At 38.9% G+C, this 12949-nt stretch overlaps 1 protein-coding gene across 6 annotated transcripts in view; it reads right to left on the minus strand.

Moving 5' to 3' along the window:
• TNS1 (tensin 1) overlaps positions 1-12949 on the minus strand; it is a 401409-nt gene that overhangs the window by 128201 nt on the left and 260259 nt on the right. For all 6 annotated transcript variants that reach the window (XM_063429252.1, XM_063429256.1, XM_063429255.1 and 3 more), the window contains one exon: positions 3063-3101. In XM_063429252.1, the coding sequence (XP_063285322.1) occupies positions 3063-3101 (39 nt within the window). The remainder of the gene's footprint in view (positions 1-3062; positions 3102-12949) is intronic.

Genomic DNA, 12949 nt, shown 5'->3' on the forward strand with positions numbered 1-12949 from the left:
CACTGCAAATTTTACATCACTAGATCTCTTTTAAATTCATTTTATAATTAAAGGAACACTATCGGGTCAGAAACACAAACGTGTATTCCTGACCCTATAGTGTTAAAAAAACATGTTAGCCCTCTGGCCCCCTGTGCCTCCCCTACATAACCATAAAACTCACCTTTTATCCAGCGCCAAACAGGTCCTCCAGGGCTGGCTCCGCCCCATGATCCATCCTCTTAGCTGACATAATCAGAACTGATGATCTCAGCCAATCCAATGCTTTCCCAAAAAACACATTGGATCGGCTGAGATATTCAATTCTGATGATCTCAGCCAAGAAGGCAGGGGGGTGGAGCCAAAGACAACTGTGGCCAATCAGCTTTTCCTTATAAAGATGCAAAGAATCAGTGCATCTCTATGTGTAAAGTTCAGTGCCTCAATGCAGAGCGTGGAGATTACCCAATAAGTATCTCTAGTGGCCGTCTGAGAGACTGCCACTGTCCCTAGGGAGCAATGTAAACACTATATTTTCTATGGAAAAACAGTCTTTACAGCAAAAAAGCCTGCAGAGACTAACTGTACCCACCAGAACAAATACATTATAACTACACTATAGTTTCCCTTTAAGAAAATATTGTTTTATATGTACATTAGTCTTATATAGTAGGGCTCTTAAAATTCCCCTAAAACCATCCAGCCACATCACCCGAACTATTTCTGCTGGCCCTCACAGTTTAGAGTGCTTTCTCTGCGATCTTTTTACAAGCTAGGTAAAATAATTTTATAAACCTACACATGATTTCCCTAGATTTACAGGTTGATTTACTATGTGCCAGAAGAACCGCCTCATTCAATAATAAACCAGTTGCTCCTATTGAGCTGCTCTTTAGTGTGGCATAGAGAGGGTTCATTTAGCATATGCTAGTGGGGTGGTGTCACTCTGATCCTAACACACTTTTTAAGTGAGATAAATCAAGCCCAATGTATTTTTTTTTTATTATTTAGTATCCGCCACCCCCCACCCCCCTACCCCCACCTTTGTTTTTGCTGCTGCTGTGTTAGCCTTTAACCCTTTGCATCCCAGAAGTGTGCCCGATGTAATGGGAACACTTTGGCACTTACCCACAATTTTTATCAGGCACATTTAAAGGACCCTTATCACATAAAATTGAAATGACTTACATGTATTTACAAAACACAGTGTTTCGAACACGAAAAAGAAGCTCAAATATATCTGCTTATTCTAACGGAAAACATTCTATTGCTGGTTATAGATTTCCTTAAACAGACAAAGGTCATATAGTTATTTGTGGAATTATAAACACGGGAAAGACATACTTAGGATACATGTTCGCAGTCATGCAACACGCAGATACAGTTATAGAAACTGTTTAGCTGTAGATTATATGATTAAAGGGATTGCACTCCTTTAAAAACACAACAGATAGCGGACTTTTTAACTAAACAGTGAACTTCAGTGAACTGAAAACAGAATTACAATATCAGCCCTACATAAAAGGTAGAAAACATTCTCAAACTCTGTTATATTGAAAGTTCAGTTATTTTGACCTAAACATTGTCACAAAGAGATCATGATGAGCATTTTTCTTTAGCATACGTCTATTTTAAATATACTACTGGGACGATGAGGAATACCACTAACAACGAAACCATGAGGAACACCAACAACAACGAGACAATGAGAAGTACAACTAACAACAAGACCACGAGAAGCACCACTAATGAGACAATGAAAAGCGACTAAAACAATGAGACCATAAGGAGCACCACAAACCCATGAGACCATGAAGAGCACCACCAGCAGTGAGACAATTAAGGGAACACTAACAATGAGATAATAAGAAGCACCAACAACAATGAGACCATGAGGAGCACCAGAAACAATAATTGTATGAGGAGCACCACCAATAAGTGCATGAGAAGCACCAGCAACAGTAAGACCATGAGAGCTTCACCAAAATAGTGAGAAGAAAACAGTTATTTTTAGTTTTATGCCATTAAAAAAAAGGCAAATGTTACTTACTGTGATAAGAGCTAGGGAGGAAGTTGATGAACCTCCAAGTCAATGTGGAACAGACCAATTTAAATTCCAGAGAGCGTGATGGTGAGAACCTGGACTACAGCTGCACGTTTTTAGTAAAAGCCTCCCGTGTCTCAGGATTTAAACCAGAGAATTCCCAGCTCTGATTCTAACACTAAAATTATGAATGTATTTTCAAACGTATCTACCTTTGCTTTAGTAAGCAGAAACTCCCTAGAAAAAAACATCTATTTTTTTACCATAATAAAGTCAACGTGATTTCTATAGTGATACATAACTTCCCCAAACACTAGTTTCTATTTATGAATTAAAATCTTAACTTCCCCTGGTCTGAGGTCAAACTATATCCATTCAGAGCATTTCAATTCATGGGTATTCGCAACTTAGCATATAATTGTAAAACTGCAGAAATTATGGGATGTGGCAGCTATCCGCATAGACATGAACAGAATGGCAGAACAGACAAGACTTATCGCTCATATAGAAATGATTTATGTGATGAGGATTTAGTGAACTCCTAAACGAGAGTTTGTAAATGAGCTGAAGCATGGAATTCCTGAAGTACTGTATGTCAGAGCAAAGAAGCAATGAGAAGGACGTTCGGATGGTAAATAACAGCACATGGAGCCGACAAAATGGGGGATGTCTTAGAAATGTTATAAGAAGAGATACGATATGACATGTGGCAAACAAATCCCACATTTTACCTAATTATCGCCACCCAAATAGCAATCTCTACACTCTAACGCGGGGAGACCAATTCAACTTCTTATAATCTAAATACGTTACCAAATGTATATCAAGCAAATCGCAATCTGAAAATAATATTCCTTAGATACTAGAAAAACGTGTGAATTCCTTCACGTATTGCAGTTTTCAGATCCAATTCTATATTTTGTGACTTCAAAGTTTACCCAGAATTAGATTTTCTTTGTCTATGGCGATATTGGAATGTGCAAACCGGCATAAATAACACTTTTTATATCAGTTAAGTATGAGCGTGAAGAACACTTACCAGCTCGTAATTGACACGGGGAGTGCAAGGTGATACAATCTGTAAAATAAGATACATAGTGATTAGACCAGGGTTACACTACCTATTTATACCACCAATATTTCACGCACAACGTCAGATTAGCGTATATATATATAGGCTGTACATTGTGTTATCATTATAGATTTCATTTCATTTGGTCCAACATATCTACATGCATTATTAAATTATAGAATAATATGTAATACTGTGTCTCATGCATTTTAAATGGCAACCAGCCCTTTATATCAGAGGTGTTAATAGATTACATTATCCAGAATTCTCTGCCAGCCACGAGAGATGGAAATAAAATGATTTCTAGTTCTATATCTGCACGATGTTTTACGGAGATAAGGTCGGGTTACATTGTAATAGTTATACCGCGTTTTATCCACTAGAGGAAGTATATAACACACTCTGCTCTGCTCCAGATCTGCTTCATTCCCTGAACTGGCAGTAAACATTAAATTAATATAGCCTTATCAACGAGTCTGACATTGAGAGGCCGGCTACTAAAAGCCAACCAGATGCCTAATTTGCAAACAATTATGGAAGCATGACGCAGCCAGGAATACTCCTGGTGTCTGTTTTTATTTTCTCTTCAAGCTATTTCGATGAGCTGAAGCCACCTGTATTGAATATAGTGAATAAGTTCTGTATAAAGACCAAAGCTAGTCCCAGAATCGCTCCTCATATAGAACCACTTAATTCTCCACGTGTAGCTACAGTATTCATGTACCAATTCTAAATTAGAACATTCTACGACCAATCAGATCCATGCAGGGTCCAGATTTAATTCCACTTCCTTTGTGCGATGTATTTAGATCTCAGTTTAGATGTTAATCCATTTCTTTAGATCTCATGATATCCTGTGTGTTTAGAGCTCATTGCCAATGGCATTCACAATATGTTTAGGCCTTATTCCTAATATATTTAGATATAATTTCCAGTCTTTTAAATGAAATCTGTCACTTTTCATTATCACTGAAAATAAAAGATTGCGTGTAACATATTTCGTAGTGTATAATGCATTTAATAACGATTCAGTATAGCCTACATAATGGGGCTAACTCCAGGTACAATCTGCACATTGGAAACATCTCAAACTTTATCATTGAGATGTCCTCAAATATTATACAAGCGCTATGGAATCTGTTGGCGCTGTATAAATGGCAATAATAATAATAATAATAATAATGTCATACACCAGTACTTGATTATCTGCATGTTTTTTTGGTTAAATAACGCAAGTTTCTGACCTAAGAGGATTAAAGATGGCGGACAGCAAAGAGCATACAAACATGTACCCTTTACAAAAATACCCAGAGTGCACAGTATATCATGCTAATATTTTATTTTGAATAATAATTGACGACAGATCTGATTTCCAGTTTATTTAACTCTCTTTCCTGGTATATTTCTAATAGAATACATATCATTTGTGTATAGTTGAATCGCTTGGGTTATAGTAATATACAGAACAATCGTAGAGATACCTCGAAATAAACAAAAACATGCAAAAATCTAACAATAAAATGTCTGGAACCATCACACTGCAGACATGATAACAACAGACAAGGAAAGCCAGAAAGTGTGAATTTAACCCCCAAATCTATATCTATAGCTCTATCTATACAGTATACTTTCTTTATTTAGAACTCGTTAACCATCTGCCAATTCACCAAGAAAAATAAATTAAGGTCAAAAGGGTAAAGAGACAATTCTATCGAGCCATAAATTCAGGGAATATTTGGCAATCTTAGACGTTGCCTGTAAATTGATCTGAGTAACGAGATTAAGAAGGAGGCTGTTTGTTCTCTTAGCCTTGCTGCCGAGCCAGGTCCGTTCTCCGGGGCCTTTTACTGCATCAATGATAATATGGAAACATAGTAATCTAATTCAGGTCTAGCTCGGGGCTTGGCAAAGGGACAGATGCTCCACAGGCCTGCCTTTCATGTTAGCAATCTAGCCAAGGACAACAATGTCACACAGGACTACTCAACCAGCTTCCCCACAAATCCAGTGCCACCCTCTGCCAGCCTCTCATCCTTAGCCAGTTAAGAAGTCATTTCAGAAGACACTCAGATGTATTCATTAACCCATGGGACGCTGTGGAACCACACATTTTAAGCCAACATAGCTAAGCTGTAAACAAAGAGAGGTTGGTGATTTTTTTTGTTAAAATGTACAACTCACTTGCCAATTCTTTATAAATCCCTGTTTAGTAAATAACCCCATCAGGTTTTTACTCTTGTGAAAACTGTCTGGTACTAAAAATAAAATGAAGCCATAATTGCCATGATCTGGTTTAAAATGTGTAAATTCCAGGTGATTTCCAGTTCATTCCCGAGTTAGTGTAATATCACAATGTTTTCCGCTACCTAATCTACAGCAATAATTATTGTATTGATGTTTTGTTTTGTTTTGTTACAATGTTTACTGACGTGTAGTCATCGTGTTATATTTCACCTGGTGCAGCCATCAGACATCATGAGGTTTAATGAGGAAAATTCACAAATGTTTTAATAATGTGAATATGTGTTACAAAATGTGATATCAGGTATGAATGAAGGTAAAATGCAGGAACCAGGGGAATTAATAAGAACACACTGTCAGACTTCTACACTGTCAGGCTAGACGTTCAGGCTGTGAACTACAGTCTCCTAAAACGGACTGAGTAGTGCAATCGATGCAAGTCACCAACTCTGTGCTGCTTAGTCTGGCTATTACTGAGAAAGGCACAGCAATGTGACATCATGGGACAAGAGGTGGACTGTCTTGATATCCTTATTATTTTACTAATTATGATCACCATCAGTCAGGAACCACAGAACTATAATCCGCTGCATGCCACAGAAATAAGAGTCACTGACTGATATTAAAGGGACACTGTTGGCAGTGTAACTGCTTCATCTCATTGAAGTGGTTATAGTGTCCGGTGTCCCCTGGTGTCAGCCTTCCAGTCAGTGTTTAAAGGACCACTATAATGCCAGGAAAACATACATATAGGGTCCTTGGGTCCCCCTCACCCTCTGGGTCCCCGTCCCGCCGGGCTCTAGGGTGAGGAAGGGGTTAATCCCTTATCTTTTTTCCAGCGCCGGGCTCCCTCGGCGCTGGGGGCTCTCCTTCTCCTTTCCCGTCATCGGCTGGATGCGGCATGCGCGGCAAGTCGCGCGCACATTCAGCCAGTCTCATATGCTCTCAATGCTTTCCTATGGACGCTGGCGTCTTCTCACTGTGAAAATCATAGTTAAGTGGTCTGGGTGCCTATAGTGGTCCTTTAATGTTTTGATGCTATATATTAGGCCCAACAGTCCATCCACTCCAGGCTGAGGATACATTAACCAGAGCAGCAATGGGTGGCTGTGATTGGCTGAGAGTGCTATCAGCCTATTACAGTGCCCTCTGCTGGTATTAATTGTTATGGCTACAAGGAAGTGTGTAATCTCTGTCTTAGCCACGCCTCCAGCTGGGGCGGACCTATGGGACCTATACCCTCATTCAGTGTTAAGCTGCTTGAAAATGGTTTAAATGGTTTAACACTCAATGGAGGGGCAGTGCCAGGGGACTACATACACCTGTAACAAGTAAACCTTTGGGATTTAAAGAAGGAATGCATCAAATATGCAGACACAGCAACATGAAAAGACAAAGTACCTAACACCTCCTCTGCAATCATTTCCAAACTTTCACTTTAAATATTTCCTTTCAATGTTTGGGATATTCACAGGAGATAAAGTAAATTCACTGAAACCATGTCCAATTTCCACTGGAAAAACACGCAATATGTTCTCTGTTTCTAAAAACAACATTTATGTCAAGTATTACACAACAGTTTCGCAAGAACAGGCCTCTCATCCCCGTGCCCGAAATAATAACTACATAACAAAACAAAAAGTCAGCTGTAAAAAAATACATTAATACAGCAGGTTTTTGTTCACCTGGAAGAAAGTGACCCATTGGATTACAGAGCTGTATATTAATCACACGTTTGTGCCATAGCAATAGTCTCACAATTTGCATTTTCTTCCAGTTAAACATTTCCAGTGAATGATCTTTGACAGCAATGAGTAGAAAGGCCTCTCACGTCGTTGGCATCAGTCAGGTACAGGACTGTACATGTCCCATGCAAACCAAAACACCTCTGTAGCTATCAGATTTTATTCATATCCAAACCCAACACATCACGGAATTCCCACCTGTAGGCAGGGTCCCCGCTTCGTGTCAAGTCCTGTCCGGGGGTCTGCAGGTCACGCTTAACTCAACCCAATCCCAAACAGGAAGTTCTATCTTCACCTTCAGTAATGAGTTATATTGAAGTATGAAATTAAAAGCTGACATGCTCTCCTCTAGATCCACAAAGGTCAATTGTATTCATCCATGCCTGAAAATTCCTTCCTCGTAACACTGTGTCCCGCTGACGTCGAGAGCTCCACACTACCCACTGAAAATCATGATCAAAAGAAAGAAAGGGTACACAATCTAATCAGAACAAACCTAGTGAACACTAAATGTATCTTTCCTGGTTCAATATGTTTTCAACTGATAACATTGATAATTAGTATTAACTTTATTCCCTGTACTTGTAGTTGTACTCACCAGCCAACACAAGGATTCCGGTCATTGGTTTATCTAATACTAAAACATGGTGAAATAAAAACTAGATTTTGAACGAATCTTCACTCTCCTTGTTAACCTCACCCATATTCTCTATCCTGTTACTATCTATCAGTTATCTCGAATTGTTACATTATAATAATATATAACAAATGTTTAAGAGAGAGCCCTCATTCAGGTATGCTGCACCATAACAAGTACAATGAGTGACAGTGGTTATGGTGCCTAAGAGTGCTCCTTTAGAATATTGTATTTTACGGTCTTGTCTCTTGCGCATTCCTTTAATTTTTATTTCATTTTCAGAGCATTAAAAATGTAACTGGAAAAAAAACATCCAAATAATTAACCAGAAAAGGTGTATTTAACTTTTTGACCTGGGGCTATTGATGTTGATACTATGTATTTTTAACAAACTCATTTAATTTGAATGAATGAGAATATAAGGTTTGATCCAGAAATCTTAGAACACTAACTACTGAGCTACCTCTATTATTGTTGAATAATAACCCTGGTATAATGATTTCCATAGCAGGTAGGTGGAAATTGTAACCAAATAATAGGTTTCATAGCATTAATATTATTGACTAGTTTAGACGCTGCATGAGAATTAAAAGAGAATACAAATAGTTAAGAAGCAGAACATACATAGTTTTAAAATGAATGTAGAGCTACATTTCCTATAATGCTTTGTTAACCATAGCTCTTAACTAGCCTATTGGAATTGACTTTATTTACTGTAAGGATGACATTTACATGCAGTTAAAGGGACACTACAGCTACCAGAAGCACTTCTGCATGGATACGCTGAACGCTCCCTATAGAAATGCATTGATTCAGAACCACTACAGCTTAATGTAGTGGTTCTGCTGTCTATAGCCTGTCCCGGTAAGTATTTCAATGCAAACAATGTCTTTTCAGAGACCTTTAAGTGTTGTCACTAAGACGGCCACTAGAGGTGATTCCTACGTTCGGCGTCTCCATGCTGAACGCTCCCCATAGGGATGCATTGATTCAATGAGGAGATGTTGATTGATACAGCGTTTTGCAATAGCCTCTCAATGCTTTCCTGTGGGAGGCGAGCAAGCCTCGGGGAGACCAGCAGGGTGAAGGAGAAAGGTTATGTTTAAAACCTCTTTACTCCATTCTGAGGAGAACCGGGGTTTTAAAAAGGTTCTCCAGCGCTATTGTGTTCCATAGTGTTACATGTTTGAATTCCTTTACGATAATCAGGCAAAGACTGTGTGGGGAGACCCTACTTACTAGACTTATGTAAGCATAAATAAAAAGACAGACAGGTAGACAGCGTAAATAATAGACAGATAGATCGGCAGATCTATTTTTAATCCACATATCGCATTGACAGACAGCTGAATGGAGAACAGACACATTGCAGTCCGATAGGGACAAGCGATACGCACTTCTTCCCTCTGGGTAGAAACAGAGCATGTTTTGCTGTGTATCTGCTCAGCAAACATAATTCACTATCTGAAAAATATAATAATCTAGCCTTAGAGAATAAAGTTGAGATATTTTCCACCTTTCTGTGCTTGTATTGGCAGGAACAGACAGTTCAGGATGTGCACAGTGAGAATTCATACATATTAATGGACTGCAAGATTAAGCTTTCGTTTCCCAGCCCCTGGCATGCGTGGGGTTAATTTCACAATTTCCCTCCCCAGCTGTACTGAAACATTTTCTGTTAGCCTTATCAGTGTTTGATGGCTTGAAATCCCATGTTTTCGGCACTTCTCCTTTCTCTGTCCATTTACTGTCAGTTTCTGCTGCCTTTTCTCCCAGCTAATGGACCCAGGAGAGGTAATGAATCCCCTGCTCTAATAGAAGGTCTCTGACTGTCAAACGGTTTAAATTGCAATAACATCCCATTGCAATGCCAGTCTCTCACAAATCACAGAGCAGGACACAAACCATGAAAGATACCCTACTACAGCCTGCTTCCGTAATGTAAGAGGGACCAAGATGGGTGGTGCACCAGCTGATCCCTCTCGCTCCAGGTCAGTTAGTCTCTAAAGAACAAATTAGGGACACGACACATTCTAGGCCAAACTAGTCAAACTGATGACATTCTCCAACTCGAACATTTACTGCCTTGCTAATTCCTACATTTCCTGATCTTATTTCCGGGACAGAGAATTCTAGTGAACTAAAAAACTGAAATTGAAAATTAAGGCAAAAAAAAAATTAAAAAAAAATAAAGATTTGGAAAATAAACCCACTACAGTCACCACTTAGCGATTTTTGCCTTAGTAGTCTCATTGAAGTATATTTTTTAGTCACTTGTAGCAGAGTTAATCATTGATACACTTACTTTTTAAAAGGTACACTTTAACCCTTTAGAATACCAGTGAGCGCACTTTGGAAAGACATACAGACACCATCAAGGCCGACTTTAACCGTTTCATGACAGATACCTTCCCAATGCCTAGTAATGAAGGAACTAGCTGCTAATTCGGGCAAATGTGTCCCGAGGGTATCTATTATTATAGTTACGATATATTATGAATCTTGCTAAATATGTTGTTGTTCTATAAATAATTAGAATATTTTTCCTTCCTTTACTGATCTCATGCCCTCACAGGAGGGTGCGGTGACTAATTGTCAAAACACTTCAACAAGCACTGTTGGCACAGCCATGGGCATCTGACTCAGGCCTATGACAAATAGACCAGAGGGCATGACTACATTTCACCAAAACAACTTTACTTTTTAAGATGTTTTGCTGTACCAATACAGACAGAGGTACAGGGACTTTTAGCTAAACACTGTCCAATATAAAAAGCAAACTGTTTGTGTTGATCCTAAGAAGACAACGTTTGGAAATATATGATAATACATTGTCATTTTTTATTTGTTTTGGCATTGACATTTTGCATATGCGGTGAAAATTCAAAAACTCCATTTGGGGGGGTAAAAAAAACTCATAAAAATAAAAAGTAACAAATGAAGAAAAATAAGTGTGATACGAGAAATGAATGCCCGGTATTTAGCGTCCCTGGGAACCGAAGGGATTGGCTCAATGTCTTTAGATCCCAGGGTGAAGAAAAAGATTGGCGGTTGATACAGTCACTGTACACAATGAGGATATTTATTAAACTGTCATCATCTGAAAAGTGGTGCAATGTTGTAAATGTGGAATTGCCACTAATGGAATGTAACTTTTGGTTTCATAGTTACCATAGTATTTGCTGCACTTCTAGAACTTTGCACCACTTAAAGGATCACTACACTGTGCTACATCTTGCCCAATGACTTTACAAACATCACATACTCCATTATATTCAGTAGCGCTGTGTATTATTTGTGTAGTAGATTGGAGCTCCCTGAAAACTGCTTGGTTTATCGGAAACCATTCTGGAAATCTCATACAGGCCTGCTATATAAATTCACTCTGTAAAACGTTATTGATTAAAGTGAACTTGTTATAGATTGCTTACTAAAATTCTAAACAAATGTTTAGGTTAAAATATATACCCGATGAACGGAGCTTTGCAGAGTCAATATAACCGCAGAGGAGACATGTTCTCTAAGTGCATATTAGTATAATCTGAAATCTTCAACACTGAATAAGTTATGTATGGAAGGATCTATAGAATGTTAATTCGGTTAGGGCATTTCTATATTCTATAAGGTCTAAGTTGTTTGTTTCTTAATATAACCTAGATAACATGTTTTGGGAGATTGAAATAATACAATGAATTCTACCAGACCTAATAGTCTTAAACCTTATTGGCTTCTACAGACCAAACTCACGCCGTCCTCTGCCATACACATCACAGCTTCTTGTGATGGAGACTGGGAAGTTGTATTATTGGATGTCTATTTGGGGGAACTAGACTTCTCTTCTAGACAAGAATCTGCAAGCTGAGGTCCACTCACAACTGCACCGCTAAGCCCACGATAGTGATGGCATTGCAACGGTTTGTATCGTAACATATAACAGGGTGATTTCTCTCTCTCTCTCGCTGTGCCAGCAATAGAATGAAACTCATACCGAATATCATGGCAAACATGTGAGGCCCCTTCTCTCTGAAATAATTAACATCTCCTTAAAACAAATCTGAAAATATAGATTTCATTCTGTACAAGTACTGCCAGTTGTATTTATGTTTACTGTCTAGGCCTGGTGACTCATTTTGGCTCCTGCCATTCCTTCTGTAGGACCCTCGGCCGTGACATAGACCATGTCTGACTGCCACAGCAGTAAATGAGTTAACCAAAGTTGCTTTCTCTCTGTACATTCCCCAAGGCTTACATTTCCACTAATGTTGTTTGCAACGGTAAAACAATACCATTTAAGGTCTCCTGTCCTGGAGGAATAGCCCGGGTGTGCTGGCACTTGGCCATAGACTCCGGGGGCCTGGAATGCATTCTCAGGAAGCCATGAACAGGCTTTTAAAAAGGGGGAGATATTGGCTGCACTGTGTGTTTGGACAGCGTCTCTGGGTGTTAGATCGAAGGAGCAGAGAGCTGTCCAATCTCCTGCTGCAGCTTTGGCTTTCAGCTCTGTATAAACAGATTTCAGAGAATTGCTGCTCCAGCTGAGCTGTTTTTGATGTCCTACAAGAGACAACTACAAGCTGTTCAAATGGCCTGGACCATAGGTTGATATTTTGTCACACGCACTTTCCAAGAAGGAGATTGTTAAGAAAGGAAGCAGCAAACATGAGTGTGGATGCCATTCGGACATTCCAGAGGGTTTTGGAAGTAAAAATGTAACAACTTGTGATACAATTCACAAAATGTTCAGCAGTTCTCGTTCAACGTGAAACCCAAACTTTCAATTATGGATTTCTTCTGAAGAAAATAGAACATGTATTTTTCCATCCTAAAAAAACGGACATTCTAGCTGCAGGGTAAAAAATTGGACCACATAAAGAGAGAATTATGGCTCTCAATTTCTGGCACCTAAGGGCTCCATGGATGAATCTTCTCAGATGTTTGATCCCCAAGTAATGCAGTCTTCAAAAGATTCATTTCAGTTTCTCAAAACACAGCTCTTCTTGGCATAGGAATCAAACTGTTTAAAAATGTTATATCATGGCTTAGGTACAAAATGGGGCCCTCAGAAGTTCAACATGTTCCTAAACCAATATGCCAAAATTAATCTACTGCTGGGTACGAATGGATAGAATATATGCTACTAATGGCTATGGTAAATCTGGAAAATATAACAAGATTAGAGAAATTAAAGTTAATGCAGACTTTCTGGATGAGGAACACAGGAGATGTAGCTC

Source organism: Pelobates fuscus, chromosome 8 (genome assembly GCF_036172605.1).
Source record: "Pelobates fuscus isolate aPelFus1 chromosome 8, aPelFus1.pri, whole genome shotgun sequence".
Classification (NCBI taxonomy): Eukaryota; Metazoa; Chordata; class Amphibia; order Anura; family Pelobatidae; genus Pelobates; species Pelobates fuscus.